Raw genomic sequence first — 15,916 nt, forward strand, 5'->3', positions numbered from 1 at the left:
CAGATGATCAGACTGTCTCAATCTTAGTGACAAACTCCACGAGCTCCTCACGCTTGTTGTTGGAGATGAGGATGGAGGATACGGAGAGGAGAGCCCTTCAAAAGGAACTAACTTGTTTAAGCGATATTAATAAGACTTAACACACTATAATTAACACAAACTGATTTTTATTCAGAATTTAATTCTTAGAGCTAGGTTGGAGTTTATGAACATCGGCAGCAACTGACCCCAATTAACGTGTTTCAGTCCAGGATGTGATTACCATAAAAATCCAATCACTGAAGTCACTTGTGAACTTGCTGGTGCATCAGCAGTTTGGATAACCGAGTGAATCCCCTCCGACACTCGGAGCAGGTGAACGGCTTCTCCCCTGTGTGAACTCGCAGCTGTAGTGAGGCGAGAAGATAATCTGAACCCAGTTCTACAGCGTGAACATGTTAAGAGGACATCAGTTATCCAGAATTGTTTTAAAACTCCTCACAGTCGGGATGTTTAAATGGTCTCTCCCCAGTGTGAACTCACTGATGTCTCAGCAGATTGGAGGAATGTGCAAATCCCTTCTCACAGTGGAAGCAGGTGAGCAGCCTCTCTCCAGCGAGAAATGTTGGTGCAGCTGCAAGTGGTGTGAGTGTGTCAGCCCTTTCCCACACTGGGAGCAGGTGAACGGTCTCTCCCCAGTGTGAGTGCACTGATGGATTTTCAACTTGGATGGGTAATCAAATCCCTTCCCACAGTCTCGCCATTTCCATGGTTTCTCCCAGTGTGACTGCATTTATATACTGGCAGGCCAGATGATTGGCTGAAGCCTCGTCCACACACAGGACACGTGCGGTTCCTCTCCACTGTGAACGGTGCTTTTTCCTGCTATGTTCAAAATCTGATTCAGTTTCCGATAAATTCGGTAAGTGTTAGATGCTGATATGATGTTTGGTTTGTGTTTCCTAACTGCAAATCCTCTCTTTCAAAGACCAACTATATTAACACCTATAACTGAGCTGGAGTTATTTTTTAATTAAGCAGAAACAGACTCAGATGGACATGGTTCAGTCCTGAATATGATCACCAGCAAATTCCAATCACAACAGTTACTTATGAATTCGCTGGTGTTTCAGCAGGTTGGATGACTGACTGAATCCCTTCCCACACAGGGAACAGGTGAATGGCCTCTCCCCAGTGTGAATATACCGATGTGCAAGTAGGTGGGATGATTGAGTGAATCCCTTCCCACACTGGGAGCAGATGAACGGCTTCTCCCCAGTGTGAACCCGTTGGTGTAATGCTAGGTTGGATGACCGATTGAATTCCAACCCACACTGAGAGCAGGTGAATGGCCTCTCCTGAGTGTGAAGTCGCTGGTGTCTCAGCAGAGTGGATGTGTGAGCAAATCCCTTCCCACACTGAGAGCAGGTGAATGGCCTCTCCCCAGTGTGGCTGCGTCGATGAGTTTCTAGCTGGGATGGGTAATTGAATCCCTTCTCACAGTCCCCACATTTCCACGGCATCTCCCTGTCCTGACTGCAATTATGTTCCAAAAGGCCAGATGATTGGCTGAAATCTTGTCCACACACACAACACGTGAACAGTTTCCCCCCACTGTGATCGGTGCTTTTTTCTTCCATGTTCAAATTACGATGATGTTTAGGTTACAATAAATTGGCCGTCTCCATCAGATTCTGATATCATTTTCGATTTAAGTTTCCTGACTGCAAATCCTCCTCTTCTAACACCCTGTGAAATTGATTTGAAACAGAATAAAGGGAGTGAGAGAGAAACCACAAAAACACAAAGGCAGATTGTGAAATTGAGCTGAATGAATCTGGTCATTTGTGGGGCCGGCACTAAGAAAAAGTGACCACGAAAACTGCTGGATTGTTGTAAAAACCCAACTGGTTCACGAATGTCCTTCAGGGAAGGGAATCTGCCAAAGTTGAGTCCCACTCACTTACCCATCACCTCCTGTGCTCATTGACCTACATTGGGCCCTGGTTAAGCAGTATCTCAATGGAACATTCCCATCCTTGTTTGCAAATCTTGCTCTATCCTATTTTCAGCTGCACAGATGTTTAAATCTTTAACCACAGATCAAACAGAAACACTTACATTTAGGTCCTCATGAACTGAGTGTCAGATTTTGAAGTGAATCTTGGTTGAGTTTTCTGAGGGAGGGAGGGAGCGAGCGAGAGAGAGAAAGAAGGGATTTTATATGTCAATAGCTGGTAGCCCTCACCCTCCACGGGCGTTTTGCATTGTTTTTTGAGAGTCACACCAGCTCCAGAGACATGGAACCCCTCACAGGTAACAGAGCAGAGCACTAAAAGCTCAAAATTGTTGATAAATGCTCAGAAATACTGAGCTGTGAAGCAGTTTCATTGTTTTCAATATTAAAATGTCCCGCTGTAGCCTGCAGCTGGATAGATATCAGCAACTCTGGAGTCGGAGGAAAAGTTTCCTAGTTGAGGAAATATCGGGGAACGGGGGGTGATGTCACCGTGCAAGTGTCGGTGCGTGATGACATCACAGACAGGAAGACAGAACATCTGGATCTGTGCAAACCACATATTATGGAGGATGTGACGGTCCTTGAAAGAGTGCAGGGGAGACTTACCAGAATAGTTCCAGGAATGAGGGATTTTAGTTGCAATGTTAGGTTGGAGAAACTGCGGTTGTTCTCCTTGGAAGAAAGGAGATTGATTTAGGTACAAGTTTCTGATTGATCTCGGTAAAGTAGTTAAAGAAACGTTGCTCTTTCCAGCTGATTGCAAAAGGATTTCAGGACACAGATTTAAGATTTGGAGCAAGATCTACAGGGTGATATGAGGCAGAAATTTTACAGTGAGTGGTAATGACTTGGAACTCAATGCTTACACTGAAAGTGCAATAATATCCAGGTCCTGATGATGTAATTGAGTGATGCTGTAGGAGTTTGATGTCAGGATTCGCTTGTGTTTCCTGCCTGCAAATCCTTTTCTAATACCCTGAAAATGAAAGTTACAAAAGCCATCTTTGTCAGTCCAAACAAGAAATTCAGGAAAAAAGTAAACCTATTCTTGGTTTGAGTTTGCTTTGTGTAAATCCTCCCTTTCTAACCCCCTGTAAAAGGATTTTCCAAAATTAATCACTGTCAGTCCAGGATAGAAATTCACAACATTCTCTCCTCCTGCTCCCTGGTCCAGGATGAACGCTCATACTCCCTGCTACACTTTGCCCCTCCATGTCATCAGCAGTCCCTCTATTCGAGGATGATGTTTACTCAGGGTAGGTTGAGAGATTTGACATGGTTCTTCATGTGACTGGACACAGTCGTAGGTCTTTGGACACATGGAGGAGAATAGCTCAAGAGGTAGTGAGAACTGAAAAGCAGAACGTCTTTCTCTTCTTTTCCTGCTCTGCTTCAACAATAAGACGTTGGGACTCAAAGACTAATGTAGATTGATGGTTGGCTTCATTCTGAACATAGGGTAACAAATGCCTCCCAAAACAATCACCTCCTTCAACACATCCCAAAAGACATGCTGTTAGGCGAGTTGGACATTCTGAATTCTCCCTCTGTGTACCCGAACAGTGCAGAAGGAGGCCATTCGGCCCATTGAGTCTGCACCAACCCTTCGAATGAGCGCTCTACCCATTTACATTCCCTCATCCACCCACCTTATCCCCATAACCAAGAACCTAACCTGCACATCCCTGGACATTAAGGAGTAATTAAGCGTGGCCAATCTACGGTAGCACAGTGATTAGCACTGTTGCTTCACAGCGTCAGGGTCCTAGGTTCGATTCTTGGCTTGGGTCACTGTCTGTGCAGAGTGTGAAGATGTGCTGTTAGGTAATTTGGACATTCTGAATTCACGCTCTGTGTACCCCAACAAGCGCTGAAATGTGGTGATAGGGGATTTTCACAGTAACTTCATTGCAGTGTTAATGTATGCCTACTTGTGATGATAAGGATTATTCTTTTTTTAAAAACATTGCCTCCAACAAAGATGGCGGCTCCACATGCGCCCTGGTGCGCTTTACCCCAATAAAGGTGGTGGCCATTCACCCGGGTCTAACATGAGGATCTGCAGCCCCGCTCGGCACAAATTGGGTCAGGTAAGCTCTTTTCCCAGATTTGCAGCTCACACAACATGTTTACGGAGCTTTTCCGCCTAACCACGTGCTTCTTCGCTCCCTCCGCCCCATCAATTGCCTCTTCCCAATTTTAGACCTCAACAAGGAGCTGCTGTCCATCACCATTACCCACACTGCGCATGCTTCAATCAAATCCCCTCATTCACTCCGATTGGTTGGAGGACCAGCCGCGCTCGGTCGGTCCTCCAGCCCCACCCATGCTCTTCCTATTGGTCCAGAGCTGTCGTCAATCACCCGGGCATTGTGACGGTTCCAGATGGTGAGAGCGGCCACAGGCTCAGGCTGACTGACTCCCTGATTGTCCAATAATAACAGTGAGAGTCTCAGTGGGACAATCAGACAATAATAGTGGAGATGGGGCCCAGAGGAGAAACAGCAAAGGATTCACTCAATTTGAGAGTAAGAAACAGTTCATAAGTTCATAAGATATAGGAGCAGAATTAGGCCATTTGGCCCATTATTATTATAAGTGAGTCTGATCCGCCATTCTATCATGGCTGATATGTTCCTCATCTGTCACCTCATCTGCAGAGCAGGAGCTGGATTGCAAAATCAGCTAGAGCATCTCCTCCCTCGAACACATGACCTAGGAGCAGGAGTAGGCAATTTAGCATCCAGAGCCTAAACACCTTCAATGTGATCATGGCTGATCTCGTAGTGCCTCAACTCCAATGTTCTGCCCGTTCTCCATAAACCTTTATCCCCATTACCAATTAAAAATCTGTCTAACTTCTCCTTAAATTTACTCACTGTCCCTGCATCCACCGCACTCTGGGGTAGCGAATTCCACAGATTCACAACCATTTGGGAGAAGTAGTTTCTCCTCAAGTCTGTCTTAAATTTTCTACCTCTTTAATATGGTCTTAAGAAAGCAAAAAGGGAGCATAACAGAGAGGCCACAAAAACAAGTAGACAGGTTGTGACACTGGGCAGAATCGATGGGACCAGCATTAGAAAAGGAGATCATGAAACTGCTGGATTATTGTAAAAACCCAACTGCGATGTTAATATCCTTCAGGGAAAGGTACCTGCCATCAGCTCTGAACCTACACAAGAGTTTGCCAGGACATTAACAGAACCTGTCACACCACCAGCCATAAAGACGAGGGCACCGGTGCAGACAAACACCATCACCTACAAATCCTCTTCCAGTCACACATCATTCTGAGTTGGACATATATCCCTGTTCCTCCATCGTCAGTGAATGGAAATTCTGCAATTCTACCAAAATGTATTTTGGAACACCTTGGTAGCTTGAAACACTCAATGGATATACTTGTTAATCAAACAATGCTGTATTCTATAGCAATGTTGGAACAACGACTGCTTAACAACCAATTTCTCCTGGAACCTACCTCCCTTTAGTGTCCCGCATTGGAAATTTCCGGACCCAACAAGACCACTGTGGTTTGGACCCGTGGGAAAGACGAGAACGAGGTTACACACTTTTAAGAATGAAACATGGGAGGTGTGGGGGGGGGGGGGGGGGGGGGGCAGCACGGTGGCACAGTGGTTAGCATTGCTGCTTACAGCACTGAGGACCTGGGTTCGAATCCCGACCCTGGGTCACTGTCCGTGTGGAATTTGCACATTCACCCCTTGTTTGCATGGGTTTCACCCCCACAACCCAAAGATGTGCAAGTTAGGTGGATTGACCATGCTAAATTGCCCCTTAATTGGAAGAAATAATTGCGTACTCGAAATTTATTTTTTAAAAAGAATGAGAGATGGGGAGAACATGAAGTCTAAAATGAGGATAATTTTTTTCCCCCGAAGTTAGTGGAATTCATTTCCCAGAGAACAGTGGAGGCTGCGGCATTGAATTTATTTAAGGCACAGATAGACAGATTTTTGATAGACAAGGGAGACAAGGGTTCTGAGTGCAGGGGTTGGTGGTGCAGACAGGCAAGGGGAACTGAGACCACAACCAATTCAGCCCTGATTTTATTGAATGGTGGAACAGGCTTGGAGGGCTGAATGGCCTGTTTCGGCTCCTAAATCATAGTCAAATGGGTTAAACCCAACAGTATCTCCTCCATCTCCACTTCAGCCCAAATTGCTTTGCATCCAATGCCCATTCTAACTGAACCCTGCTCTTATTTGGTCTGCCCAGCTTTTCTGTACCTGTGCATTCAGTCTTTTGGATTAAGAGAAGATGTATTCACACACACAACTGTTTTTTAGGTTGAACTGTGCTCCTTGGGAGAGGTGTACTTTCTCTCTCGCTCTCTTCCGCCGTGCCCCATATCAGTGTGTGCTTTACCAGTGGTCTGTGCTGCCCGTTTGGGAGCATTTCTGCTGATGTGGTGGTGGTGGTGGCTTGAAATCTGGTGGTATTGGTTTCTTGTTGATTATTCATTGGTTTCTATTTTATAACAATAACTTTTATTGTCACAAGTCGGCTTACATTAACTGCAATGAAGTTACTCTGAAAATCCCCAAGTCGCCACATTCCGGCGCCGTTTGGTTTCACTGAGGGAGAATTCAGAATGTCCAGTTTTGGTGTATTGTGGATATTTTTACTGTATTGCTGATTGTTTTGTATTCAGCTCTGTTCTTTTGTAATATGGAGTTGTTCATAAACTAAAATATCTGTATTTGCCCATGCAGGGAATTCTGGGTAGCATGGTCCACCATTTAAATGGAAGAAAGGAGAAAGATGATGTGTCAAAATCATAGAAAAGAACAACGATATAAAACACTAACATAATTCGCTTCCATTCCCCATCAGTATCAGCCGAAATTAATATATTCATTGCAATCAAATACTGTGACTTAAATCCTTAAGTTTATCAATTGAATCATGTTTCTTTAACTGTATTTCTGAATTCAGATTCATGTCCTCATTTCTTTCCCCCTCTGAGCCTCTGAACTCTATCAGACAGAGTAATGTGGGAGAGTGGACATTGATTGTCCTGGGAACAGCAGCAAGAGGAGCTCACAGGCCAGAAGGGCAAGGGAGCAGTGAGGTCTGTCACCAGACTTGAGGGCTGGAATCTGAGTGAATGTAATTTTTTTAATAGTGTCACAAGTAGGCTTACACTGCAATGAAGTTACTGTTCGGGTACACTGAGGGAGAATTCATAATGTCCAATTCACCTAACCTGTGGACTGTGGGAGGAAACCGGAGCACCTGGAGAAAACCCACACAGACACGGGGAGAACATGCAGATTCAGCACAGACAGTAACCCAAACAGGAATCAAACCGGGGTCCAACAATTTATATTTTAAAAATGTCTTCCAACAACTGAGCAGTTTGCTATTGGTCAGTACTTTGATTTCCTGAAGCTCCTGTTTTGAGTTTTTGACAGTTCTATGCCAAGTGAGGTGTTTAAAGGCCTTTCATCTTCCTCTCTACATATCGATGTTCATTAAAGAACAAAGAAAATTACAGCACAGGAACAGGCTCTTCGGCCCTCCCAGCCTGCGCCGATCCAGATCCTTTATCTAAACCTGTCTCCTATTTTCCAAGGTCTACTTCCCTCTGTTCCCGCCCATTCATATACCTGTCTAGACGCTTCTTAAATGATGCTATCGTGCCCGCCTCTACCACCTCCGCTGGTAAAGCATTCCAGGCACCCACCACCCTCTGCGTAGAAAACTTTCCGCGCACATCTCCCTTAAACTTTCCCCCTCTCACCTTGAAATCGTGACCCCTTGTAACTGACACCCCCACTCTTGGGAAAAGCTTGTTGCTGTCCACCCTGTCCATACCTCTCATAATTTTGTAGACCTCAATCAGGTCCCCCCTCAACCTCCCTCTTTCCAACGAAAACAATCCTAATCTACTCATCCTTTCTTCATAGCTAGCACCCTCCATACCAAGCAACATCCTGGTGAATCTCCTCTGCACCCTCTCCAAGGCATCCACATCCTTCTGGTAATGTGGTGACCAGAACTGCACGCAGTATTCCAAATGTGGCCGAACCAAAGTCTGATACTACTGTAACATGACCTGCCAACTCTTGTACTCAATACCCCGTCCGATGAAGGCAAGCATGCTGTATGCCTTCTTGACCACTCTATCAACCTGCATTGCCACCTTCAGGGGACAATGGACCTGAACTCCCAGATCTCTCTGCACATCAATTTTCCCCAAGACCCTTCCATTAACCATATAGTCCGCTCTTGAATTTGATCTTCCAAAATGCATCACCTCGCATTGGCCTGGATTGAACTCCATCTGCCATTTCTCTGCCCAACTCTCCAATCTATCTATATTTTAGGATACATAAATTATTCTCCCCGTGTCTGCGTGGGTCTGACGCCACAATCCAAAGATGTGCAGGGTAGGTGGATTGGCTACACTTAAAAGGATACACAAATTGATTTCCCTCTCATTAGATATCTATTTTCCAATATTAGATGGATAGGGTTTCCTACATCGACGCTACGACCAAGAAAGCATAACAGCGCCTATACTTCCTCAGGAAACTCTGGAAATTCAGCATGTCCATGTTGACTCTTACCGGTTTTTACAGATGCTGCATAGAAAATATCCTCCTGGCTGCGTCACAGCCTGCTGTGACAACTGCTCAGCACAAGACCATCAGAAACTACAGAGATCCATGAACACAACCCAGTCAATCACGCAAACCCGCCTCCCATCCATTGATTCTGTCTACATCCCCCACTGTCTTGGGAAAGTGGGCAGCATAATCAAAGACTCCTCCCATCGGACAGGAGACACAAAGGTCTGAGATCACGCATTAACAGATCCAAAACAGCTTCTTGAACGCTGTTATCACACTCCTGAATGACCCTCTTATGGACTGATCTGATCTCTCCACGAACTTCTCGACTGAATAATGCTGCACTCCGTATGCTTCACCCAATGTTTGTGTCTATGTATTTACATTGTGTATCTGTTGTATATCCTCTGTTTTTCATCTAAGGAATGATCTGTCTGGATTGTACGCACAACAAGGCGCTAGATTCTCCGATCCCCGACACGGAAATCGTGTTCGGTGACGGGGCGGAGAATCTGTTTTGACGCCAAAATCGGGATTGCCACGGGTATTCGGAAGCTCTGCCCCCTGAAAATCGGTGCATTCTAGGAGTATGCCGCATGGCCTGAGACCATTGCCGGAGGACCGCCCCGGAATGCTCCGTCTCCAACCGGCCGATTTCGCGACGCGTCGGATTCTCATGGTCCCAGCCGTTCAGCAACCTTGCATCATATTCAGTCGGGGAAGGGCCGATCTGCGAGCAGGGAGGGCTTCAATTGGGAGCACTGTAGGGGGGAGGTCCGGGGCATGCGAGCGGCCAAAGTGGATACTACTTTTGCGGTTCGGGTCCCGGGCATAGTCTGCCTTGAAGCACAGCGAGGCCGCTGCTGGTCTCACCGTGTGCATGCGCAGCCACGGACCCAGCAATCCTCCAGGCTGTATCAGAATCTAGAGATGGGAGCTATACGCTGCCTCCCTGCTAGTCCCCGACCCCCTCCCTCGGAGCAGAGAAATCAGTGGCTGTTTTGTGCCAATTTTCCTGGCATAAAACACCAACTCTTGCACGCTGGCGTGGGGACTTCCCGGCATTCCCCGCGGTGGTGAATGTCCCCGATCGACACCGCAGGACAGCAGTGCGCAGGTGCATTGACTGGGAGTAGTTGGAGCATGCGCAGTGTGTGATGGCGCCTGGGAAAGACGCTTCTTTGTGTCCTCGGCAGCGGGTAAGGATGTGGAAATCCGAACGAAGCGATAGAGCCAGCTCTGGAAGGAGAGAGTTTTTAAACACCGCGTGAAGGCCCTAAACCAGGAATACGTACCTGCAGGTCCTGCGTTTGCAGCTTCGGGTCTTTTTCCCGATAACAGGCCCAGTTTAACGGCCGCCATCTTGATTCAGATGGAGCAGTGCGCATGCGGGGTTGTGGTGACGTCAATAATGGGCGGGGCTTCATAGTCTGTTCCAGGCCAGGTCCTAGTGCCCGAAAATACTTCACAGCTTACAGTGTCCCTCAGCTTGATTCATTTATTTGTCAAGTTAAAAGGATGATCTCTGTCCTAATGTTCCCAATTAAAGGGCTGGTTTCCCCAGGATATGGCTGACATTTCAGGGACAGTAAATTAACATTGGCCAGAGATATATCTAATGTAGCGGCACGGTCGCACAGTGGTTAGCACTGTTGCTTCACATCGCCAGGGACCTGGGTTCGATTCCCACTTGGGTCACTGTCTGTGCGGAGTCTGCACGTTCTCCCCGTGTCTGCATGGTTTCCTCCCGGTGCTCTGGTTTCCTCCCACATGTCCTGAAAGATTTGCTGTTAGGTAATCTGGAGATTCAGAATTCTCCCTGTGTACCCAAACAGGTGCCGGAATGTGGCGACTAGTGGCTTTTCACAGTAACTTCATTGCAGTGTTAATGTAAGCCTACCTGTGACAATAAAAAAGAATATGATGTTCTGAAGGTTAGTCTTTGGATTTCTCTACACAGTGAGCAGCGAAGTCTGGGGGTCATTGATTATATTCAAACACGGGTTTGACAGATATTTGACGGACAATGGAGTTAAGAGTTATGGGGTTCAGGCAGGAAAATAGACAGAAAGCTGAGCTGAGGAGGGATTTTTTTTTTGGAATTAAAACAAAAGCTATCACTGTCAGCCCAGGGTAGAAATTCTGAACAGACAATTCTAGTTTCTCTGGAACATTTTTTCCTCTCTTGCTCCCCCAAAGCTGTAAATCCCCATCCCACACACTCTCCCTCCTCCCTGGGCTGAAATCCAAACCCATCTCACCATCTGCACTATTTCTTTCCTCCACTCCCAGTTTTCTCCCTCCCTCTCCTCTGCCTGGGTTCAGTTCTCCAGCTCCTGTCTGCAGACTGACAATAAAACCAATGGGTCTTATTGGGGGTTTGGGGCCCCCAGCGGGTGTTTGTGAATCCTCCCCGCCCACCTGCCAGGGTTTCCTTCCTTGCCAGAGATCAGAGTCGTCATTGATGATTTCAGCCATCCTAGAACTAAGCTAAATTGCCCCTTAATTGGGGAAAAAAATTACATGAAGGTTCACGGCTCCACAAAGTGTTTCCAACTCCTCCCACCCATCTTCTGAACAGGTTGGCGCGTTTATTTGTCTGACTAAAGGAATGGTTTCTGGTGGCACAGCGATTAGCACTGCTGCCTCACGGCGCCAAGGACCCGGGTTTGATCTCCTTCTCGGTTCACTGTCCGTGTGGAGTTTGCACATTCTCCCTGTGTCTACATGGGTATCACCTCCACAACCCAAAGATGTGCAGGGTAGGTGCATTGACCACAGTAAATTGCACCTTAATTGGAAAAACAATAATTGGTTACTCTTAAAAAAAAAAAAAATTTTTTAAAGTATGGTCTCTTTCCTAATGTTCACAATTAAAGGGGTGGGTTCCCCAGGAGATGGCTGACATTTCAGGAGACATTAAATTAATAATGGACAGAGATACATCCAGTGTTGTTACATGGTACAGATTAGATATATTATTTACAGTTCTGTAATAAATTAAATATTATTATTTCTTGTCTTGTAATATAGACTGTAGTTACATTATAGATTTCCGAATGGCCTACTCTTGCTCCTATTCTAATCTCTGTGTCCTGGTCAGCAGTGAGCTGAGCTTGGATCTGTCAATCAACATGAATCAGCACCTTCAGGAGAATTGGGAGGGTGAATATTAGATACAGCAGAGTGAGAATGGAGGGAGATTGTGTGGGATGGAGATTTACAGCATTTGAAGAACGAGAGAAAATTATGTTCCATAAGAACTAGAATTGTCCTGAATTTTAATAATAATGATCTTGATTGTCACAGGTAGGCTTACATTGCAATGATGTTCCTGTTAATTTCTATTCTGTACTAACTGATGACTTTTGTGAATTTAAAGGATGGTGGAAGAGGAGGAATTATGGACAGAAATCTCAAACATCACGTCTCGATGTGACAAACTCTCTCGATTAATTCTGAACTGAATATCATTGGGTTCTGAATATCATCAGCAAGAAGGAGAAATGTTTGTCCAATCTGTCGGCTTCAAAAGATTTAAATGTGAATGTGACTGGAAAAGCACCGAGACCCACACAACACACACCTGAGTGAGAGTGTTCCAGTGAACTGACTGTGTAAAGAGTTTCAACTATTACACAGCCTGAAAAAAATCACGTCTTTCACAGTGAGGGGACACAGTGCACATGTTCTGTGTGTAGACAAAGCTTCCACTGATTGTCCAATCTGGAGAGACACGAGGAGACCCAAAAGATGGAGAAACCGTGGAAATGTGGGGACTGTGGGAAGGGATTCAGAGTCCCATCTGTGCTGGAGATTCATCGCCGCAGTCACACTGGGCAGAGGCCATTCATCTGCTCTCAGTGTGGGAAGGGATTCATTGATTTATCCACCCTGCGGAAACACCAGCGCGTTCACACTGGGGAGAGGCCATTCACCTGCTCCAAGTGTGGGAAGGAATTCACTCAAGCATCCAACCTGCAGAAACACCAGCGAGTTCACACTGGGGAGAGGCCATTCACCTGCTCTCAGTGCGGGAAGGGATTTATTGATTCATCTACCCTGTGGAAACATCAGCGAATTCACACTGGGGAGAAGACATTCACCTGCTCTGAATGTGGGAAGGGATTCACTCAGTTATCCACCCTGCAGACACACCAGCGAATTCACACTGGGGAGAGACCATTCACCTGCTCTCAGTGTTTGAAGGGATTCACTCAGTTATCCACCCTGCAGTCACACCAGCGAGTTCACACTGGGGAGAAGCCATTCACCTGCTCTCAGTGTGGGAAGGGATTTATTGATTCATCCACCCTACGGAAACATAGGCGAATTCACACTGGGGAGAAGCCATTCACCTGCGCCGTCTGTGGGAATGAATTCACACAGTTATCCAGTCTGCAGTCACACCAGCGAGTTCACACTGGGGAGAAGCCATTCACCTGCTCTCAGTGTGGGAAGGGATTTGTTGATTCATCCACCCTGCGGAAACATCAGCGAGTTCACACTGGTGAGAAGCCATTCACCTGCTCTCAATGTGGGAAGGGATTCACTCAGTTATCCACCCTGCAGTCACACCAGCGAATTCACACTGGGGAGAAGCCATTCACCTGCTCTCAGTGTGGGAAGGGATTTATTGATTCATCCACCCTGCGGAAACATCAGCGAATTCACACTGGGGAGAAGCCATTCACCTGCTCTCAGTGTGGGAAGGGATTTATTGATTCATCCACCCTGCTGACACACCAGCGAGTTCACACTGAGGAGAGACCATTCACCTGCTCGCAGTGTGGGCAGGGATTACATAGAAAATAGGAGCAGGAACAGAGCATTTGGCCCTTTGCGCCTGCTCTGCCATTCATTATGGTCATGGCTTATCATTCAACTCAATAGCCAAATCCCGATTTCCCCTCCATATCCTTTGATCCCCTTCGCCCAAAGTGCTATATCTAAATGTTTCTTGAAAACATACAATGTATTGGCCTCAACTATTTCCTGTGGTAACAAATTCCACAGACTCACCACTCTCTGGATGAAGAAATCTCTCCTCATCTCTGTCCTAAACTGGGGCAGCACGGTGGCACAGTGGGTTAGCCCTGCTGCCTCACGGCGCCGAGGTCCCAGGTTTGATCCCGGCTCTGGGTCATTGTCCATGTAGAGTTTGCATATTCTCCCCATGTCTGTGTGGGTTTTGCCCCCACAATCCAAAGATGTGCAGGTTAGGTGGATTGGCCACGCTAAATTGCCCCTTAATTGGAAAAAATTAATTGGGTACTTTAAATTTTTTTTAAAATGTATGTCCTAAATGGTCTCCCCCGTATCCTCAGATTGTGACCTCTGGTTCTGTACACGCCCACCATCGTGAAAATCTTTCCTGCATCTACCCTGTCAAGTCCTGTTAGAATATTATAGGTTTCAATGAGATTTCTCCCCCCCCCCACCCTTTCATTCTTGTCAATGCCAGCAAATACAAACCTAACTGATTCAGTCTCTCATGCAACTGTCCCACCATGCTAGGAATCAGCTTGGAAAACCTGTGCTGTGGTCCCTCTTGAGCAAGAACATCCTTCCTCAGATTCGGAGACCAAAACTGCACACAATATTCTCACCAAGACCCTGTATAATTGCAGCAAGATATCCCCGCTTCTGTACTCGAATCCGCTCGCAATGAAGGCGAGCATATCATTTGCTTTCTTTACCGCCTGCTGTAGCTGCATGTTTACCTTTAGCGACTGCTGTATGAGGATACCCAGATCTCGTTGCACATTCCCTTCTAATTCATGACCAATCAGATAATAGTCTGCCTTCTTGCTTATGCTCCCAAAAGTGGCTAACCTTGCATTTCTCATAATTATACTGCATCTGCCATTCATTTGCCCACTCACTCAACTTGTCCAAATCACTCTGAAGGATCTCTGCATTCTCCTCACAGCCCCCCTCCGCCTCCCGGCCCAAGCAACTTGGTGTCATCTGCAAATTTGGAGATATTGCATTTTGTTCCCTCATCTAAATTGTTAATATATAGGGTGACACAGTGGTTAGCACTGCTCCTTCACGGAGCTGAAGACGAGGGTTCAATCCTGGGCCTGGATCACTGTCCATGTGGAGAGAAGTTCTCCCCCTGTTTGTGTGGGTCTCACCCCGATAAACCAATGATGTGCAGGGTATGTGAATAGTTTTTGAACCAGTTTTCTGACCATCTCAATACACTACCCCTAATCCCATGTGCTTTAATTTTACACGCTAATCTCTTGTGCGGGACTTTGTCAAAAGCCATCTGAGAGTCCAAATATACCACATCCACTGGCTCCCCCTCATCAACTCTACCAATTACACCCTTGAAGAATTCAGTAGATCTGTCAAGCATGATTTCCTCTTCACAAATCCATGCTGACTCTGTCCGATCCTGCCACTGGTTTCGAAGTGCTTTGCTTTAAAATCTTTGATAATGGATTCTAAAATTTTCTCCACTGCCAATGTCAGGCTTACTGGTCTATAATTCCCTGTTTTCTCTCTGTATCCTTTTTAAATAGTTGAATTTCATAAACCACCCTCCAGTCTGTAGGAATTGTTCCAGGGTCTATGGAATCCTGGAAGATGACCACCAATGCATCCACTATTTCGAGAGCCTGAAGTACTTTGATCGCAGATTATCAGACCCTGGGGATTTATCAGCCTTCAATCCCATCAATTTCCCCAACACCATTTCTTTACTAATATTGATCTTCAGTTCCTCCCTCTCACTAAATCCTGCGTTCCCCAACATTTCTGGTATCTGATTTGTGGCTTCATTTGTGAAGACAGAATCAAAGTATGTATTTATTTGCTCAGCCATTTCTTTGTCGCCTATTATACATTCCCCTGTTTCTGACTGTAAGGAACCTACATTTGTCTTTACCAATCTTTTTCTCTTCACATACCGATAGAAACTTTTACAATCAGCCTAATTTCCTGTTTTATGCCATTCCCAACATCACCACTGCAGTTTGGGGATTTCTTTACTAATTTATTTCCACCTTGGTGTTTCTCAGCTCTACCCACACAGATTCCACATTGTCGGAGCTAATATCCTTCCTCACTATTGCATTAATTTCCTCTTTAACCAGCACTGCCACTCCACTACCTGTTCCTTTTTGTTCAGGCCGTTCAGCTGCCCTCAATGTGCGAAGGGATTCATCGCTCTTTCTGAGACACCAACAAATTCACAACTGATTACAGGGATTGGATTCTGCTGTTATTGTTTCTGTTCTCAATTACACCCAGGACTGCATTTTGTTCATTCTGTTGGTCAATGGGGATGGTCAGAGGGTTTCTT

General features: G+C 45.9%; 1 protein-coding gene and 1 long non-coding RNA gene across 2 annotated transcripts in view; one reads left to right on the plus strand and one right to left on the minus strand.

Moving 5' to 3' along the window:
- The window catches only part of LOC119960416 (oocyte zinc finger protein XlCOF6-like), a 60,790-nt gene that overhangs the window by 26,403 nt on the left and 18,471 nt on the right, over nt 1-15,916 (plus strand). Inside the window, exon 4 of the mRNA XM_038788130.1 lies at nt 12,401-13,373. Coding sequence (XP_038644058.1) covers nt 12,401-13,373 — 973 coding nt within the window. The remainder of the gene's footprint in view (nt 1-12,400; nt 13,374-15,916) is intronic.
- LOC119960420 lies at nt 1,223-9,964 on the minus strand. The gene is made up of 3 exons (XR_005459409.1): nt 9,897-9,964; nt 2,866-2,975; nt 1,223-1,728 (listed from the first exon to the last, which is right to left on the minus strand). It is a non-coding gene; the product is annotated as an uncharacterized LOC119960420 (long non-coding RNA).

This window comes from Scyliorhinus canicula, unplaced genomic scaffold, assembly GCF_902713615.1.
Source record: "Scyliorhinus canicula unplaced genomic scaffold, sScyCan1.1, whole genome shotgun sequence".
Lineage (NCBI taxonomy): Eukaryota > Metazoa > Chordata > Chondrichthyes > Carcharhiniformes > Scyliorhinidae > Scyliorhinus > Scyliorhinus canicula.